Source organism: Leucopleurus acutus (assembly GCF_964270905.1).
Source record: "Leucopleurus acutus genome assembly, chromosome: 8".
NCBI lineage: Eukaryota > Metazoa > Chordata > Mammalia > Artiodactyla > Delphinidae > Leucopleurus > Leucopleurus acutus.
The window spans coordinates 87,381,654-87,402,476 of record NC_139151.1 but is presented as its reverse complement, the minus strand read 5'-3'; the positions used below and the strand labels follow the sequence as shown (position 1 = coordinate 87,402,476).

At 40.8% G+C, this 20,823-nt stretch overlaps 3 protein-coding genes across 4 annotated transcripts in view; 1 reads left to right on the top strand and 2 right to left on the bottom strand.

Annotated features, from left to right (window-relative positions):
* IFTAP (intraflagellar transport associated protein) overlaps positions 1-3,552 on the bottom strand; it is a 59,328-nt gene extending 55,776 nt beyond the window's left edge. The window contains exon 1 of one of the 2 annotated variants that reach the window (XM_082844322.1): positions 3,440-3,552. The gene's annotated coding sequence lies outside the window, so the exon portion shown is untranslated. Of the gene's footprint in view, positions 1-3,318 lie in introns of both variants that reach the window. The other variant, XM_082844323.1, reaches the window with a different exon arrangement.
* Positions 3,553-3,919: 367 nt separating this feature from the next.
* Positions 3,920-5,503, top strand: RAG2 (recombination activating 2; the record flags this gene model as incomplete). The annotated part of the gene is made up of 1 exon (XM_082843932.1): positions 3,920-5,503. The coding sequence occupies one exon, from the start codon at positions 3,920-3,922 to the stop codon at positions 5,501-5,503; it is 1,584 nt and encodes a 527-aa protein (XP_082700058.1).
* Positions 5,504-16,548: 11,045 nt separating this feature from the next.
* Positions 16,549-19,680, bottom strand: RAG1 (recombination activating 1; the record flags this gene model as incomplete). The annotated part of the gene is made up of 1 exon (XM_082845007.1): positions 16,549-19,680. One exon carries the CDS (start codon positions 19,678-19,680, stop codon positions 16,549-16,551), a length of 3,132 nt encoding a protein of 1,043 aa, XP_082701133.1.
* Positions 19,681-20,823: the final 1,143 nt, after the last annotated feature.

Here is a 20,823-nt window from a genome sequence, read left to right as displayed (position 1 = left end):
TTTATTGGTTCTATATTTCTGACCTTTAAAAAGAATCTTTAATGTGTTGACTTTGAAACTTCTTTCGGTCACAGAACAGTGTCTTTTTTTTCCAAATCTGCCTGTGTTTATCTGGCCTATTTAAAGAAAACCACTTCAGTAGATTTAGTTCTAGTGTCACCTTTTAAAAACCAAGATGTGATGAATAGAGTCATAGTAAAACCGTGGAAAATATACTATAGTCTATTCCTGTAAAGACATACTTAAGTTAGTAAAGCAAAATTGCAAAATAAACAAGTATGGCAAAATAATGTGAAAACACTTTCAATGTTCTTGTTCATTCTTTAAATACATAAGTCATCTGCCCATAGTTTAAAATGAATAATCTAAAAATTAAATACACAGATTCTTGAACTGTGTTACAAGAAGAGGTAATTCATCTTAACAGTAATCAACTTTACCACTATTTTTAGGGCCCTGAAATTATGAGGTGAGCCAAATAGCAGGGCACCAAAGGGAGAACAGGTCAGAAATCTTTGGGGACCCAAAATAAGCTACAAAAAGGGGTAGTATTCCTTATGTCTTGCCCAAGAAAATATCTGTTTAATCTATAATAACAGTGCTTTCACTTATGAGAAGCCAAAATCCCTATGAACTTTAAAATGAAGCCAATGGGCTACAATGAAAACATTTTATTTTTAATTTTCCATTTAAAAGCAGGAGTTCTTATTGTATGGTCACCCCTTGGGATCTGGGACCCATTACCTCTGTAGAGCTTGCTTTCTATCCCAGTAACAGTCTTCACAGGTGTTTACAACAAGCAGGCTTTGGTGCTCCCTCAGCCCAAACGTGAGCAACTCTCTAAAAATCATCACACATCATGCTGAGTGTAATCGCGTATGGTTTTCCTTTACCAAACTGAGCGCCAAGAATACTTCCTTTCAGTTCCCATGGGGAGCATTTTCTTAGTTGCACAGATGCCTTCTCTCATGTATACCTGGATAGGCCACGAGTAAATAAAACACTTGCCCAGGTTATTTCATAAGCAAGGCAAGTTGCTGAACCTACAAACCACCATGGTCTGAGGAAGAAAAAGGCTTGCTTTCATAACCTTAGTAATAATCCTTCTCATTCACCAGTTCCTCACTTGGTTTAATAACCCACAGATGATTATTAAAATATCACACCTTGAGGAGTCTCCCAAGTAAGCTAAACATAAGTAGAAGAGAATAATTAGCAATTAATTACACCTGATCTTCAAGGCAAACAGGCCCCCCAAGATCTCATTAGACTGACCATAAACTCCACACGGTCCAAAGAACCTTTGCAAGGGGAATAAAAATAAATTACAGCATCAATTAACATTTCTTCAATACTTATTATGTGCCAGCATATATGATCACATATGTGCTATGTGATTTACATGTGTCACCCCATTTATTCTCAAAAATAACTCAATGAATAGGTACTAATATTATCCCCATTTTGCAGATAAAAAAAGAGACAAAAAACTTGCCCAAAATAGTTACACAGCAAATAACTTTTAGAGCCCAAATTTGGACTCAGACATTCCAACTTCAGAGTCTGCATATTTAATGAGGGGTTAGAGAAAGCGTAACGAGAAGAATGAAATATTTCCTGTTATTTAAACTGAACCTAACACCAACTCCTCTGTTGTATATGTTTATCTAATTCTCACTAGTCTAAAAAATTATCAGTCTACACCCACTAACCAGATTCCCAGATCCTAAAGCCCTTCTAATCATCTCCAACATTATAAACATCATCTGCCATGACTAGCAGGTAACTGTGCATTAACAACCTTACTTTTTATAAGTTCAAGCATAATTGTCACAGCTATGACCTACAGTGTATAAAGCCCTGTCCTAAGTGCTTTGCATGTATTAACTTACTAATCACAACTTACATCAACCTGTAAGGTAGGTAAAATTATTATTTCATTTTACAGATGAGGAAACTGAGACACAAAGAGGTTAAATTACTTGCCCAAGGTCACACAGTAAGTGACAGAGCCAGGATTTGAATCCAGCCAGTCAGCCTTCAGAGCCCATACTCTTAGACACTGTTTTATACTGTTTTTGAAGCATATTAACAACTTACTCTTAAAAGTAAAGGAATCTGTGCTATTTTGTTTCCTTTAATCTTTAGTGCCTAGGACCTCACTCTGCAAACAGGGCGTGCATTTCCCATTAAGGCTCCTGACATTCCTCCAAGGTAAGTAATAATTTTTCTAATAATTAAAATTTATCGGGCTTCCCTGGTGTCGCAGTGGTTGAGAGTCCGCCTGCCGATGCAGGGGACACGGGTTCGTGCGCCGGTCAGGGAAGATCCCACATGCCGCGGAGCGGCTGGGCCCGTGAGCCATGGCCGCTGAGCCTGCGCGTCCGGAGCCTGTGCTCCGCAATGGGAGAGGCCACAACAGTGAGAGGCCCGCGTACCGAAAAAAAAAAAAAAATTAAAATTTATCAAGCTTACTCCATCTAGTAAATACCTGTTTTAAAAAATCATACAAATATTACATTCTGAATAATTCTGGCACCTCTTTGCTTAATGCCTGCTTACAACAGAATTACTAATTACTTCCAAGGTTCTGGGGCTGGAAAGAGAGATCTGAAATAACAGCCACTAACTCTATTTTCTTATCCAAAAAGAGGGAGGAGTGGGGGCTAGGGGAGGAAGGGAGAAGGAGAGGTGTTTAGGAAACTTCTCTGCATCCCTAAAAGAACTCTAAAAACCGGAGGAAGAGCAGCTGAGAAAACAAATGGCCTTTGGCGTGGTACCCGCTAAAGTCTCATTACTGTGTTTCCATGACTAAATACAGGAGTGGTAAAAAACCATTATCAGGTAAATTCTCCCCTGCACCCCAGCTATTCAGAGACTAATCTTTCGGTTCCGCAAAATAGTCATAGCTTTTTATTCTCTGTGCCCCCGTCACACCCCCGCCCCATTAAGCGAAGGAGGCCCGGGGGTGCAATTTTTTTTTTTTTTTTTTTTTTTTTGCGGTACGCGGGGCTCTCACTGTTGCGGCCTCTCCCGTTGCGGAGCACAGGCTCCGGACGCGCTAGCTCAGCGGCCATGGCTCACGGGCCCAGCCGCTCCGCGGCATGTGGGATCTTCCCGGACCGGGGCACGAACCCGCGTCCCCTGAAACAGCAGGCGGACTCTCAACCACTGCGCCACCAGGGAAGCCCGGGGGTGCAATTTTGACTCGAGCTCCAAAGAAGTCCGTGAGGACACCTGGGCCGGGAGTCTCTTCGGGCTGTGGTTTCCAGGCAACCCCGCTCTAGCCACAAGCAGCCCTGCTTCCTACCGGGTCACCTGTTAATAAGAGTCCCCAGGAGACGCTCCAACAACACTCGGGCAGGGGTAGCCTGACGCCGCTCCCGGTGCCGCAGCTTTCCCGTAACCTAGATGTTGGGTCTGCGTCAGCCATTCTCACCTCTTCTTCCCTAGTTTTACGTCTTGGCTCCCGTCTAGTCACTTCGCATTTTTGGCGTCTTTATTCAGACAGACTCCTCTCGCGGAGCCACAGAGACAAACTATCGTAGCCACGAATCTCATAGAGAACGGATTTCTGGGAAATGTAGTTCTTTCTGCTGACAAGCGGCCAATCTTTAAGGGAAAAGGACTACAATTCCCAGAAGTATAAGGGACGCTAGTCCATGTCTAAAACGGGTCCCAGCTTCTTGAATGGTATTAAGCTGGAAGGTTCTGTTTCTCTTTGCTTACCTAGCTGCCTGAATTTTTGCTATTTTGCGAATTCAGGCCACTACGAGCTTGTGGGACAGCTCTTTTCTTAAAAGAGGGGATCTTGTGTGTGAGGGGATCTAAACACAGTGATTTTATATGAAGGGATGTAGTAAGGCAAAAAAAATTTTGTAATTCTTTCAGGTAAAAGATCTATCCACGATCAGAAAATATGTCACTACAAATGGTAACAGTCGGTAATAACATAGCCTTAATTCAACCAGGCTTCTCATTAATGAATTTTGATGGGCAAGTTTTCTTCTTTGGCCAAAAAGGCTGGCCCAAAAGGTCCTGCCCCACTGGAGTTTTCCATTTTGATATAAAGCATAACCATCTCAAACTGAAGCCTGCAGTCTTCTCTAAGGACTCCTGTTACCTTCCTCCTCTTCGTTACCCAGCCACTTGCACATTCAAAGGCAACTTAGAGTCTGAAAAGCATCAGTACATCATCCATGGAGGGAAAACACCAAACAATGAGCTTTCAGATAAGATCTATATCATGTCTGTTGTTTGCAAGAACAACAAAAAAGTTACTTTTCGCTGCACAGAGAAAGACTTGGTAGGAGATGTTCCTGAAGGCAGGTATGGTCATTCCATTGACGTGGTGTATAGTCGCGGAAAAAGTGTGGGTGTTCTCTTTGGAGGACGGTCATACATACCTTCCGCCCAAAGAACCACAGAAAAATGGAACAGTGTAGCTGACTGCCTGCCCCATGTTTTCTTGGTGGATTTTGAATTTGGGTGCTCTACATCATACATTCTTCCAGAACTTCAGGATGGGCTATCTTTTCACGTCTCCATTGCCAGAAATGATACCATTTATATTTTAGGAGGCCATTCACTTGCCAATAACATCCGCCCTGCCAACCTATACAGAATAAGGGTTGATCTCCCTCTGGGTAGCCCAGCTGTGAATTGCACAGTCATGCCAGGAGGAATCTCTGTCTCCAGTGCAATCCTGACTCAAATAAGCAATGATGAATTTGTTATCGTTGGTGGCTATCAGCTTGAAAATCAAAAAAGAATGGTCTGCAACATCATCTCTTTTGAGGACAACAAGATGGAAATTCGTGAGATGGAAACCCCAGATTGGACCCCAGATATTAAGCACAGCAAGATATGGTTTGGAAGCAACATGGGAAATGGAACTATTTTCCTCGGCATACCAGGAGACAATAAACAGGTTGTTTCAGAAGCATTCTATTTCTATACGTTGAAATGTGCTGAAGACGATGTGAATGAAGATCAGAAAACATTCACAAATAGTCAGACATCAACAGAAGACCCAGGGGACTCCACTCCCTTTGAAGACTCAGAAGAATTTTGTTTCAGTGCAGAAGCAAATAGTTTTGATGGTGATGATGAATTTGACACCTATAATGAAGATGATGAGGAAGATGAGTCTGAAACGGGCTATTGGATTACATGCTGCCCTACTTGTGATGTGGATATCAACACTTGGGTACCATTTTATTCAACTGAGCTCAACAAACCTGCCATGATTTACTGCTCTCATGGAGATGGGCATTGGGTCCATGCCCAGTGTATGGATCTGGCAGAAAGCACACTCATCCATCTGTCAGAAGGAAGCAACAAATATTATTGCAACGAGCATGTGGAGATAGCAAGAGCACTGCAAACCCCCAAAAGAGTTCTACCCTTAAAAAAGCCTCCACTGAAATCCCTCCACAAAAAGGGTTCTGGGAAAATTATTACTCCTGCCAAGAAATCCTTTCTTAGAAGGTTGTTTGATTAGTTCAACAAGAGCCTTTCAGATTCAAGTGCATCAAATTTTTAAACCTATTTTAAAGAATCATAACAATGATAAAATTTATATTCCTATTTTTGTTTATTGAAAATGTCTAATGTTTTCTTTCAGTTATATGAATGAAGTGCCAGGGAAAAGTGCTTATAATACAATTCTAACTACAGTCATTGTATTTAGACCTATACAGGACCTATAACCTATATTTTGAAAATATTTTACTCAGTTATCTTAATGAGAATTTATGATCTGAATTTTTTATTCAAGGGATCTTAAACACAGAAGCAGTAATAATAATCAAGCTATGCTTATATCCCTTATAGGACTTTTGATAACAAATAATCCATAGAGCAGTTAAAAAAAATTTAACTAGTAAAGAAATTAACACTCAAAGAAATTAAATAAATTATTTTGTGAACTATAGCAATTTGGTAGTTGACCAAAAATTAAGACTGAATCACCTGTATCCCACACAAATGTTCTTTGTACACCTCTACAATGGCCACTTGACTATGCCCATGTACAGAAAACGCTATGAGGAGCTAGGTAGGTAGGTAGATAGATAGATAGATAGATAGGAAGAAATAAATAATCTCCATTGACATGAAGGAAGAGAAAAAGAATCTACATCGTTTGTTACATTTTATCAAACTATCCACATGCACTTTCTTCAAAGGACCTCCCCCCCCCCATCATATGGTCCACAGATGACAAACCAGAGCTAGGCACTTGAACCAATTCTTTGAGAGATATAATAAAAACAGCAGTCCACTGCTTCTTAGCTCTCCGAAACAGGGCACTAAGAAAGAACCACCAAATAAATCTCATGGAGAGGTTATTTCCCCAAGTAATATTGATTACTCACCCAAATAATAAAAGTTTAGAGAATTTGATAAAGTTAATAGGTAGATGATTTTTAAAGAGAAAAAAGAAATGTGTGTGTGTTTATGAGTCTAGTTAATATACGAAGTTTGCTGCCAATGAAAGTTATAAAATCAGTGAGCTTGCTAAGTTTCAATTAGATACTTGCTAGAATTGAAATTAAAAGGACTGTTAATTTTGAGGCTTCACATTATCAATTGATAATTAGATGACCTTAGATACAAATGTCTTCCCTCCTGGAATAGTTTTCTGGAAAAGTATTTCACTTTAGCCTAAGAGCTTAAACCATAACCTCTTATTCATCAGTTTTCACTAAGAGTCCACAGTGTATGAGTTCTTATTGCCAAATTTAGGGGAAATATGAACCATACAGGAGATGAAATCCTGGAACAAAAGTTCTTCTGCTAATAGTTCCATGCTTCAGATACTGAAATTAATTTGAAAAAATTAAATCATGTTCACTTTGTTTCAGTAACGTTGCTTGATGAATATAGCTTTTGAATAATTGCTTGATGAATATACCTTTTGAATAATTTGCTGTACCACTGTTTTGATTTTTGTTGTTTCCATCACCTATATAAAACTAATAAAATATGAAAATGTCTTCTGTTTATATTGATTTATTTCAATTATTAACATTTGTAGTTACCCAGTTGCAGGCAAAATGATACTGTTTAATTTTCTCAGGAGTTCTCTGTTTTATTTTTTATCTATTAGTAGGAAGTAGCACAAGTTGGAACTGAGACACCCTCCACAGGGTTCAAAAGGGTTATTCCCTCAAGTACTATATACGTTCTCTTATCTTGACTTGTCTTCAGTGACCAAGTGGCTAAAAAATAATTACCCATTTTTTTTTGTAATCAGTGAGATCAACATATGGTAATCTGAGTGATTCAATTATAAACTCAGTGGGTTCTACAGTCAAGCTCAGATCTCATTAGCATAGCTGTTTTTTTGGGGGAGGTGGGTGTCAAGAGCAAGTACTTTGGTTTTACTTACCATAAATTTTTGTAAAAATAGGTCTTTTAAGTCATCTCACCAATGAGTCCACCAGATGTGATTTTATGATAATAAGGTTTCTTTTCTACTAAGCACATGCAAACTTTCAAATGAACCACATTAGAAGAGTATTCACTTATCCCAATGGTATAATGCTTTTGCCAAAAACATTTCTAGGACTCACTTTTCAATCACTGTCAGAGCCTATGTTTCATTCCTTTGAAGATACTCAATAGTTCGAGATGGATTTGGTTTCTGGAAACAGACAAATGTCCAAAGGCTAGTAGGGTGTAACTCTCAGTATTATTGGCACTTTAGGCCAATAATGAAGTCTGAGATGACAAAATGGGTTTTCTGATATGCCTCACAAATGAGTGCTAAAGGTAAGTCCCAAAACGCTTTACACAAGAATAATATCAATAAATAAGTATATGGCTTTCCAGGGTGACTATTTTAAGGGACTCTACTCATCTACAAGTACAAATGAGTTCAATGTGTTAGGAGGAGGGAAAGCATAGTGGAAAAGGAGTAGTTTGTCTAAAGGGTGAGATGAAGCTTGTCACGTTTGAGGAACTGAAAGAACATCAGTCTGGGGAGCACATAGTAAACAAGGGGAGCAAGGAGTGGCATACGCATGGAGAGGTGAGCAGGGCAGGGGCCCCCAGTTTTTCATCAGTACAATAAAATCACATCAATTTCATTCCTATCATGTTGACCTGTCCCCTACTGCTTACCTCTCTGTTTTACTACTCTCTTCACACTTTGTGCTCAGTCTCCAAAAATGTTGAACTGATAACATTTCTGGTGAGCAGCCCTAGTTGTTTCACACGTACTCAGGGCCTTGGGGCAACCCATTCCTTCTGCAGGGCACACTTTCCCTCCTGTACTTTATAACACCTGCCAATACCCTAGTCCATCTGGTCCATTCCTATCCACTCTTTACATCCCAGTTCAGACACCTGCTTCTCCTACAGGAAGCCTCCTCCGAGTCCCATCTCCTCCTTAATAGCTGTAATGCTTGCAAATCTCTGCTTATAAACTCAGAGTTACAAGAAATAAAACTATTTTTCTATAAATCAACTCACATTACATTATGCATCCCTTTTACTGTGCGTTGGAAATTTAGCTTTAATAAATTTAGAGCTCTCTGTGTTCACCCAACTTTTTCTCCAAGTTCCAGAAGAAATATAATGCTGAGGTGTCAAGAGTAGGAACGAGTGAGGGTGAAGTATCTGGTACTTAGGGTCATTGTCCCGCCTCACTAGCTGCTTCTCAACATCCACCTGGCCTGAGGTTAGCTTGGAAGATGACTCCTGGGTTGCACCTCAGCCTTAACCACAAGGTATTATAAGGTCTAGAATGCTCTCACTCTCTCTCTCTCTCTCTCCCTCCCTCTCTCTTTCTCTCTCTCTCTCTCTCTCTCTCTCTCTCTCTCTCTCTCTCTCTGCCGCTTTCAGGTCCCTTCTGGGCTCACATGATGGGAGATCTTTCTGCCCCTTCCTTTCCCAGCGTGGCCACAGTTCTCTCTGTGAGACCATCTAGGACTTGTCTGTTTTCTGTACCACCCCTGGGCACATCTTCCTGCTCTTGCACCTTTACTGGGTCACAGAACCTCTTCCCAAGTTTCTCTGGCTAAACCACTTCATCACCATTTCGCCTCTGAAAGTCACTTGCTTCTTACACTCTGTCAGGAAAGTGAGGTGCACCTTCGCTCTGCTCCTGACTTCCCCAAGCTTATCTGGGGTTTCTACTGTTCTCCCAACTCCACAGTTCAACCCAAGGTATAGGATACTTTGTAATTTCTATATACCTAGTACTTAGCATAATGTCTGGCATATTATAGGCACTTAAATTGTCATTGAAATGAACTGAATTAAATTCTTCAGTGAGTTGCATCTGTATTCCAATATGGGCAGTCAAAGAGACCTATTCATTGCCTAGCTTAACACTGATATAGATATTTAGAGTAAAATAGAGTGAATAAATTATACTAACTGAATAAGCAAGAGATGTAAGAATAAATGGAACCAACAAACCTCTGAATGACTCCATAGATGAGAATAAGAAAATAAGTATGTCAGGATAATTGACACTGGCTGTGCTAGCAAAAAAAATCCCAAACACCAGTAAATTGTCACAAAGTTTATTTTTCATTCAAGCAGGTTGCAATGCAGGTTTCCCTTATTAAGCTATCCATCTGAGTGGCATTCCTCCAAGATGTGTCCCAGGGAATCAGGCTTTTTCTGTTTGTCAACTGTGCCATCTTCATCTTTATCTTGGATCCTGAAGACTTCAGATACAAGGAAAAGAAAGAACACAGAGAAGGCACACCCTCATGCAAATGTTTCAGCCTGCAAGTGATAGATGATTTCCTCTGACATTCCACTGATTAAAAAAACAAAAAAACAAAAACTAGTTGTATGTCCCCACCTAGATGCAAAGGAACTGGGAAATAGAAACATAGTTTGTGTGCCCAGAAAAGGGAAATGGATGTGGTAAGCACGAAGCCAATACCTGCTATAGCATATATTTAAACAACCAGATGAAATAGTCACAAGTACCTGGAAGTTATAATGAAGGGTACTAACAGAGTCCTGTTAAAGTAGAAACAAAGCCCCATGCTCTGCAGACTCATTGCCCCTGTCTGTATTATCTTGTGCTTAGACTGTTTAAACAACCTCCTGACTTGGTCTCCCTGCCTCCACCATGGCCCCTCCAATCATCTGACTGTTCTGAGACCATATATGCCTGCCTTCTCTGTTTGGCAGTGGGCTCCTAGAAAGCAACTTTGTATCCTTGGTACCAAGCATGGTTTCTGTTACATTATAGTTGCTCTGAAAATGTTTCTTGAATTAAGCTCACTGTATATGAACTGAAATGTACTCACTTCTGCAGTTGTCCTTCTATCTTTCCAGTCTTTAATAAATGAAGGATGAGACATGGAAATAAATCTGTGTTCTAAATATCTTGATCAATCAAACTATCACATCTCATAGAACTTGGGAACAAAAAGTATGGTGAAATTCACAGAAAGAGATGAGGTGAGGTCTTGGGTTAAAATTATTCTCTTTTCTAGTGAAAAGAGTTCACACAAGATTAGAATGGATATCATGGTATATTTAGATAGAACAGGCAGTCATTCTAATCCACAGTGCCAAGAATTCCAAATTATCTATATGCCACCAAATTCCATTCCAGTATAGAATATTGCTTTTTGTCTTGGAATTTACCATTTCCCAAACCTAATTCTGTCAGGAAACGTCTAATATAGCCCACTTATTCCTAAGAGAACTAATACCTCATTCTGAAAGCCAGGAAGGAAAAGAAATTTCCGTGAAAAAGAAGGGAAAATGTCAGGGGAAGAAATGCTAACTTTATGAACAGGTGAGGCTGTCAAGTTGAGGATACTGCAGAATCTCCCTGCATCTTCTCCAGCCTAGAGTTGGACACAGTCACCTAACTAAGGGAGTGAGACATATGAATTAGCAGGCAGTGTGTGACCGATGTCAAAAATGTTTGAAATAGCTACTCCATCATTTAAATTTATATGCATAACCTTCTCAATCTTGGAAATCCTTTCACATTTAATACCTTCCAAAAGCATTCCACTGGTGTCCCTCTCCTGGCGTGGCATGGATTGCAACAGTTACCTGCCTCAAACTCCGCAATGGTTTCCATTTGCACTTGGGGTAGGATCCAAAGTCTTTACCAAACCACAGAGTCCTACATTTTGAGGCATCTGCCTGATTCTCTAGACTCATGCAGCACCCTCTTCCTCTCTATCTGCTTCTGCCACACAGACCTTCCTTCAGTTCCTAAACACCTCCAATCACTCTCCCACCTCAGTGTTCCCATAGGCTAAGTTGACCCAGGTCTATCACCTCTCACCTGCCCTCACCCCACTCATCCTACCAGTCTCCATTAAAGGTTCCTTCTTCCGAGACACTTCTCTGATTCCCCAGTTTAAATTCCATTGTCTTACTGCACTTTGATTGTACCTAGTACTTTTCCTTCATAACACATACTAGACTGTGGAGTCATGCATTTGTTAGGCTTATAGTTGATTCAATGTCTACCTCCACACAGTTCTTTGTGAGCGGAAACCATCTGTGTTCACCGCTATATCTCTGGTGTGTGCCAAACACATGTTGCCTGCTCATAGAAGACATCCTATAAATATTTGTTTTAAAAATAGGCTGAAGTAGTTACAAAGGGTATTGGGAATGATATAGAAATTAGCTGGACCTTAAAGTGTGAGAAGATGCTTCATTCTCAAATGCAGGGGGTAATGTTCAAATACTTGATCAAAGGGTACAAACTTTCAGTTATGAGTAAGTTCTGAGGATCTAATGTGCAGCTTGGTGACTATATTAATGACACTGTACTGCCTTGTACACTTAAAATTTGTTAAAAGCGTAGATCTTAAGTGTTCTCACCGCACGCACAAGAGGTAACTGTGTGAGGCACTGGATGAGCTAATTAACTTGATTGCGAAAAGTATTTTACAATGTATATTTATATCAAATCATCACTTTAAATAAATACAATTTTATTTGTCCATAATACCTCAATAAAGCTGGGAAAAAATAGTACAAGGCAAGGATAATAGGAGTTTTTTTAAAAAATGAGTGAAAAAAGAGGGTGCAGGAGCAGGTCCTTAAAGCTCCCTGCTGTGCCAAAAGTTAACTTATTAGATGCTGGATCTGAGATCCTGGGGGACGGGGAGGGGCTGCAGGAACAGGGCCTTTGGGGAACAGGCTACCTACCTACAAGTACAAACATATTTCGATATTAAAAAAAACTGGTATGGTTGCATGGAAGCAGCCGGGCTAAATCTGTGTTCTGAGTAGGAGGGAGCTTGGAAGTCTCCAGAAAGTGGCACTAAGTTACTTGAAATTTCACGGATGATGTGGAGATGACAGACTAGTATGAAGGTAACATGGACAGAACTAGGGGGAAGATTGCCAAGACGTGGTTCTGCCATTTTCTGGCTGAGATAAGCTTCAGGGACCACGTGTATAACATGAAGAAAATAGTGGTACTGACTCCAAAAGGATGCAATGAGAAAACCATATGCAAAGTGTCCACCACACTGTTTGGTCAGTGGTAGCTATCATTACTGTTGTTGTTACTGCTGCTTTTGTTGTTATCACTAGGAAAAGAACTGGTCAAAAGAACCTGGGCTCTAGCTTACTTCTACCATTATCTGTGTGGCCCTAGACAAGTCAACTACTCTGACCAAAATGTTGGTATATGAATGTGTGAATTTTCTGGGGAACAGGGTCATATTTTCATCAGACTCTCAAAGGAGTTTAAATAGGACTCATTTTCACATCCTACATTTACCTTAAGTATCTGGAACCAAATCATCTCTCCTATAGTAGTATAAATTATACTCATTGTCACCATTCTGTTGCTTTTTATTATAAGATCATCAAATTTATTTTGTATTTCCCTCAAAAAAAAAAGTTACTTCATTTTTTTAAATGTTGCACTCAATATTATTATTTGAATACAAATCACAATACTCACTATTTTCAAATTTTAAACTTTTATTTCAAATACTTAAACATAAAGTTGTTAACAATAACCATAACATTAATAAGGAATGAAAATATTAAAATATAAAAATAAGTATTGAAACACATATTTTAATTGAAATCATTTGACATGAAAATACAGGTCCTTTGCATCAAATCACCAAATAAAACAATTGCATCCTGGTACCTGAACTTTTCCTAAAGCAAACACAAAAAGAAGAAGAAGAAGAGTCTTGGAAGCCAGTAAACAAACTTTACAATTATTTGTATGAAAATAAAGTGAAGTGCAATTCCACAAAAAGAAAAATCTCACCAAAAACGAATGAGGTATATATTTATGTAGATTACTATGGTTAAATGAAAAAAATAAAATAGGGACAAAATAACTACTCTTATTAAAAAACCTCTTAACATTGAAAGAATAGTACCACCTCCCAAACAATAACTGAAGACACATACATATCTGCAAGCAAAAATCACTTGCAGGGCTTCCCTGGTGGCGCAGTGGTTGAGAGTCCGCCTGCCGATGCTAGGGGACACGGGTTTGTGCCCCGGTCCGGGAAGATCCCACATGCCGCGGAGCGGCTGGGCCCGTGAGCCATGGCCGCTGGGCCTGCGCTTCCGGAGCCTGTGCTCCGCAATGGGAGAGGCCACAGCAGTGAGAGGCCCGCGTACTACAAAAAAAAAAAAAAAATCACTTGCATCTAAATGATGATTCGTTCTCCCGACCACCACTGGTGCTTACAAACTCTATCTCCTAGCTGTGTGTAATCTGAATTCTGTTTGATCTAATGCGAGACCCACAAGCTCAACCAAAAAAATCTTTGTCTTCATCTATATTTTGTGAAAACAAATGGAAGCAAAACTAAATTTCAGTTCACCTGGAAGGAAAAGGCATCTTTTCCTCCTGCTCTTGCTTCTTGGTACATATTTATTAATCCCAAAGCACTTTTTGGCCTCATACTGACCATTCATCAATTTTCATCAGCCATTATCACTGGTCCCTGCAGTGCACCTCAGTGGGTTGGCAGGAGAACTTGTAGAATCAGGTTTCATGGGAGAAAAATGCATTGCACTTCTCAAGTCTCAGTGTATACTTAAAAACAAAACAAAACAAAACAAAAACTCCACTCATTGTGGTGAATTTCCCTAGAGTGTGTGGCTGCATTTACAGTGGGCATTGTCAAAAATAAACCTTGAATATAAAACCAGGGTCTAGTATATTACAATCTCAACAGTGAGGGCAAAAACAACCATAGGCAGCATTTCTACATATTGAAATTCCTGCAGCCAGATGTTCCTGGGGTTTGTCAAAATGTGATCTGATTAAGGGATTATTGGGAGGGTTGTGCTATAAATCATGCTGTTACTCACATGCATTCAGAATAGTTCCTAAATGCTAGAAAAGTTGAATTTAATATTGGAAAGTATTTACATTGCCACCAATCGAGTAACAGAGTAGAAGCAGGAAAAAAATCTACAAACCAGCGCCAGCATGCTTCAGGGGGTAAGATGATTACATGAATTTATCTGTTTATTCGTGCAGAGACATGCTGTAAGGATTAAATGGGATGAAGGAAAGTCATGGCTTCAAAGCCCATTTGTTTACAAAATGCAAAACTTAAACATTTTCAAGAAAAAATAAAATTAAAATATGTATATCTTTTTGAAAACTAAATTACAAACATCTTTGTAATTTATGTATTCTATATATATAAAGCAAGAAAAAACGCTGTATTTTTTAAATGGAAAAATACCAGGTTCAATCCCTGTAAAAGGACCAAATGCATACCATTTAGGATAATATCACTGATGCACGTCTGACAACCAAATTACAAAGCTCTTTGATATACTCTGTATGAAGAGTGGCAATTAAGACCAATAAAATCAAAGGAAGAAAAAAACTAATTAACACTAACATATCATTATGACTCACTAGCATGTAAAATCCCATGCCTGCTCTAAACTGCCAACAATTGGCAATTCCCAAATTTCTAAGGATACAGACAATAGTTTCCCAAAACTGGAGCCACCAGAGGTTTGGGAGGCTCTTGGGAATTTTGGCAATTCTTTCTTCCAGCAAAAGGCCCAAAGCACACCAAGGACTTAAAACCCACCCATCCCTGCCCCCAAGAAATGTAATCCCAAGATTACAAACTATAGTGATTAGTTGTAGATTCTAAATAAATTATATTACTTCCTTATTAAAAAAAAGAAAAAAAATTTTAAAAAAAGTGGTTAATTTTCGTGGTAGAAACAACGTGGAATTTGGAGACAAAAGGACTGTGTTCAAATTCCAGATCAGGTATGTACTATCCCTGTAACTTTGGGCAAATCATTTAACTCTCCACCAAATGAAAATCATAACCATGCCTACCCCACAGAGTTGTAGTGAGGAAAAATGAGGCAAAATGAATGTAGAAATATTCTAAAAGTGGCAAAAAAAAAAAAACCCTCTACAAATATTAACTCTTCCACTGTACCACGAGCAGGCTCCATGTAAACTTAGCAGGTGAGAAAAGTACAAAGATATCCTGCTACAAAAATCTTAATACACTGAAAGTAAGCTGATCATAATAGAAAAAAATAACACATTGCAAAGGGAAAAACTCCATGAAAAGTGGATTTAGTAAAATTGACCCAGGTTTCAAATGAAGAAAACCTGGCAGAAATTTTCAGCAAGACTGTTTTCATACAGTAAACAAAACCAGATTTTAATAGCCTCTGTGGCTTTGAGATTGTATGGAAAAGCATTTGGAGAATCTAAATTAATTAAAAGTAAAAAATAAAAATCATACCTGGCTACTGATAGCTAAGTAAACTTGTATTATCACAAGATTTAGTAACCAACTGCAGCTAACGGTTTTATTCTCCCTTTATGATTGAAAAATCCATGGTACCAGATGATCTCCTAAACTCCAAGAGTTACAACAGAGACATCATTTAAATCCAGAAAAAGACTGATTTTCCAAAAATCTTCTGGATGTAGGGTATTCTGCATAAGTGTACCAAATGACAAAATGCACCAGGAGCATTGTCAAGGTCACTGTGCCATACAAATGTAAGATATGATTATTAGAGAGATCTGAAAAGCTTTCCTGAATCTTGTAGAATAAGCCAAAATATGTGAAATTTATAAAATAAATAATTCTGCAAAAATGATATAGAAAACACACATCTCAATATAGAAAACACATCTCAATATAAACTAGAATAACTGGGGAGGTGGTGGTAGATGGAAACCACAAGTCAAATTCCTTTCCTGCCTTCACTGGCTGTCCTTTGACAACCTTGACTTTGATTTTCACGTCACACGGTCACACATACACATATCTTTGTTCATCTCTGGTCCCCCTCAGTTACTCCTGTTCTCAGCTATTGAGCTTTCAAATAACTGATTCCTCCTGTTGCTTTTCTGAACTCCCTAAATGGCTCAAGCAATCAGCTCACCAGTTATCCATTCCTGACATGGGTTCAGCATCTGTGGCCTCTCCAACCTACCACCGCTTGGGTGGTGAAGCCCCATACACAGGAGTGAAGGGTACCAGGAGAAGGTCACAATGCCACCCAGAGGAAAATTTATTTGCAAAACCATCTCATAAGTGGCTGCCCTGCTTAAAATTCCATTGAATTTTGAGATTCTGGAGAGTCCTCTAGGTCTAATGAGTCCCCTAAGCTTCCCTGGGAGTTTATGGTAAACCCTGAAGTTTTCAATGCATTATGAGCATTCATAAACTTCTGCAGGTATTTGGAGGTATACAACCAGTGATGTTTCAAGACATCTTCCATTTCGTAGTACTTGGACTGCCTGGCATTCATTTTCCGGAAGCGCCTAAACAGTTTGTTGCCAGACTCGTTTCCCTCACTTGCCCAGGCCCCAATGGAGCCATCCCTCTCAATAATTTCAGGGACGTGAGCCAGGGTTTTGTGAAAATAATTGGTGATTTTGCCCTCGTATCTATACTTGAACTTGGTGGAGAGGAGCTCAGCAAAACGCTGTGAATTGAAGCTATACTGGCAGAGGGATTCTGGGCACTCCTTAGCAGGGCATGATGATCGCCAGACAGGTTTCATCTTCAAATAAAGGTCCATTAGTTCCCTCAGAGCTTCGTGCCTCTCCTCGGAGGGAATTAATTCACAAACTGCTTCAACCGTCTCTTTGGTCATGAGCTTCCTGGCAAAGTTGCCATTCATCCTCATGATTGGTTTCAGATTCATCTTCTTCCGGAGGTGCTTGTCCAAGGCAGCCTGCCATCTTTTCCTCTCCTCTTTGGAGGCACTGGGGTTCTTATACACCTCCCCTATCTCCAGCTGGAAAATCTTGTAGAACTCAGCTGCGTTGCCGATGTCGCAGTGGAGTGCATCTATGGAAGGGACCGTCTCAATGAAGGGTTTGGCCGAGACCCCCTTCACCCGGTCCCGCAGTTCCTCCACCGTCTCATGGTATGGGTTGGAACGCCAGACCTCATAGCGTTCCAGATTATCAACGTGGCTTCTGGTGATGGAGTGGAAGACAAGATTTTGAGAGGCTTCCAGGCGGGTGGCATCACAAAGGGTACAAATGTAGACTGAACCCGAAGCCTCGAGTCCTTCCACTTCCCGGACAAGTTTCTCATCATACCCGGTGCCCCTAAAGATGAACTTGAAAGTCCGGAGGATGCCTCCCATCTCAAGCATTAATTTGCTGCTCTTCATGGCCTCCCTCTCGGCAATGAGAGGGCTCAGGATGGCCGTCAGGGTCTCATGGTCAGACTCATCTGCCAGCATGAGGCACAAGGGCTTGCAACACAGTTCAGAGTTAGGCTTGGCTTCCTCAAACACCTTCACGTTCTGTGACCCATGAGCGATGGTGATTTTCATGATAGTGAAGGAAAACCGAACTGCCTTTTCCGGAACCGCTGGCCCACTGCCGTGCTTCTCACCCACGTCTCCCATCCCATCACAAGACTCCTTCACCACTACGGTGAAGGGGCCATTCAGGTAGTCCTCAAGGTCTTGGTCTCTCATGCCCGCCAGGATGTCTTCTTCCATGTCCATCAGAGCAGACACCAAAGCTGAATCATAGCGGAAGCGCTTGGCGATGGTGTCCACCGGGTAGTCATCCACAGAGGAGGACAGTCCAGACAGTCCATCAATAATGCCCACGTCAGTGCTGGAAGACACGTTCTTCAGAGGTGGCTGCCACTCGAAGGGGTGGTGGCCTGGCAGAAGGACCTTCTCAGCACTCCGAAGGGCGTGCAAAGGCTGGAAGATCTGCCTGCCTGTGATGGCCTTCACAGTCCTGTACATCTTGTGGTACTGGCTGCAGCTGAGGAAGGTGTTGACACGGATGGCCAAGCAAACAGCCGGCTGCAGGCCGGAGCCCCGTCCCTGCATGATGGCCTCCAGCTCGTCGGCTTGTCTGTGCTCATTCCTTGCCCTCAGAGCCAGCAGGAACAAGGTCAGGCACACCGACTTCACATCTCCACCTTCTTCTTTGTCAGCGAAAGCCTTGACTTGCAGCTTGAGCTCCCTCAGACGGTGCTTCTGAGCCCTCCGGGTCAGGGACAGGAGATGCTGGCGGGGCCGGCCCCCTTTATTAATATGCACGAAAGTCTCTTTCGATTCCTTGTGGCTTGAGACATGGTGATTATATTTTTCCAAGCTGACCTCCTCATTACACTCTTTGGCTGGACATTTCACCATCAGGGAATTCAAGATGCTCAGAAAAGACTTCACTGGACTCTCCAGGTCAGTAGGGAAGCAGGGGTACCGGCAAGAAGGACAATAATTTCCCATGACTTTGAAGCATCTGAGAATGCAGATCCTGCAAAATACATGCTTACAGCTGGTCTCTACAGGGTCCGCCAGAATGTGTTCACAAAGCTGGCAGGAGACAGATTTCACAAAGTGCGCCGGGAAGTCCAGTGCCAGGAGCTGGGTACTGAGATGTATCTTACTGCAGTTGGCGATTTTCTTCTTCAGTTCCTTGCTGCTGATCCTGGCCTGGGCTCTCCTCTTGCGCCGACGGACTTCTCGAGCTCGGTCAATCACAGTTCTGAGTTTTTTGCTGAGCTGCACGCTTGGCTGATGACCCTTCCTCTTGAGTCCCTGACGGGCAATGTGGCAGATGTCACAGGGTGTTGTGTGGGAGGACCACTCCATGGTTGCATTCCTTGGGGAGTAAGCCTCACACGGGGCACTGCTAAACCTCCTGTACATGAAGCTCCAGCAGTTATGGCAGAACTCAGTGGGATGGATCGAGTCCACATCGGCCTTCACATCGATCCGGAAAACCTTGGCAATGAGGTCTGGCCAGGACGTGGCCCTCTTTTCCTTCTTTCGTAAAAGGACTTGGGTTTTACCATCCACAGGCCCATGGACTGGGTATCTCCTATTGTGCCCATCGGCTTTGAAAGGATTCCCGCAGATGCGGCAGAGATGTCGCAGGTTGGCTTGGTGCGTGGCTTTGTCTCTTGCTTTCCTGTCATCATGGGATTTCTTCAGAAACTTTGGGTGGGGCTTCAATGCCAGTTGAGTCAGAGCTGGTTTCTGACCACCAGGCGTGTCCAGGACTGCTGGAGATCGCTCTAGAGAGGGTTTCCCTTCGGAGGAATCTTGCTTTTCCGCTTGAGCATTTTCAGGTGACTTTTCAAAGGATCTCACCCTGAATAGCTTAAATTTCCATTCTGAAAATTTAATATGTGGGTGCTGGATTTCGTCTGGGGCGGAACTGAGTCCCAGGGTGGGTGGCAAAGAGACAGCCATGCTGGCTGAGGTACCTGGAAACAATAAAAACAAGTCAGATTAGGAAAAAATTTCAATATCCCACTGATGTACCTTGGAAGGAATACAAATGAGTACATTCAATTATTCACTTATTAAATCATCCAAAAAGATAATTATTAAACCTCCTATTTTAATATACTATGTTAGGTGCTGATCATATAGCGGAGAGAGGGTCATTCCCTGTTCTGACAGTGCTGATGGTCATCTATACCATGTATCTAATTACATGCAACACCATGGTTTATTTCACATATATATGTACAAACTTATTTTTTTAACTTATTATTTTTTATTGAGGTATAGTTGATGTACACTATTATATATGTACAATATTATTTCCCTTCCAGTGAAATCTTAAGGTCTTTGAGGACAGAATCCTTGAGTGATTTATCTCTGTCTCCCCAAGTTTCCTAGCACACATTATGTGCTCAATAGTTATTTGCTGAATAAATGCAAGGAAAAGCTGTCTACTAAACCAAAGAAGAGTCATATTTTCTGCATTGTATCAGTCTCATTGCATTAGCTGGACAATATATTTCCAGCTTTTTAAAGCTGTCTCCCGGGAGGTTGGTTGTTGATTTCTTCCAAATGGAACATAAAGGGATGATAAAGCTACAAATCCAAAGAAACTAATTACTCAGGACGTGAAAGGATGAAGTGAATTTTGAGCTTTATGAATGCACGCTAATAATAAGTATCATGGATAGTAATTATGCTTACAATTTTAATTAGCGAACGCTGCTGTAAATTATAAGGTTGTTTCTCCATCAGGAATAAAACCCACAGAACTCTCTAAACCTGCAACAAACTACAGTGTGCATGTACAAAGATTCTGAAGAATTTTAAGATGAAAAGTTCAAGTATTTTCAGATAAAATTACACAGGCCATCCTGAAAGTCATTACGGGGCACTGGTCATTAGCTCTATAGTTTGTAATAAGAAGAGGTGGGAGTAATATTTTTCTTCTTTGAAAAACGTTAGCAATTATACATTCCAGGAAACCCTAGCAATCTGGTTTGTGGTGTAGACATCATGGAGCAGCAGAAAAAAGTCTCAAAATGCCATTTGAGTGTCTCTATACCCAATTAGCCCAATATTCTCAAAATTCTTCAGTACACACAA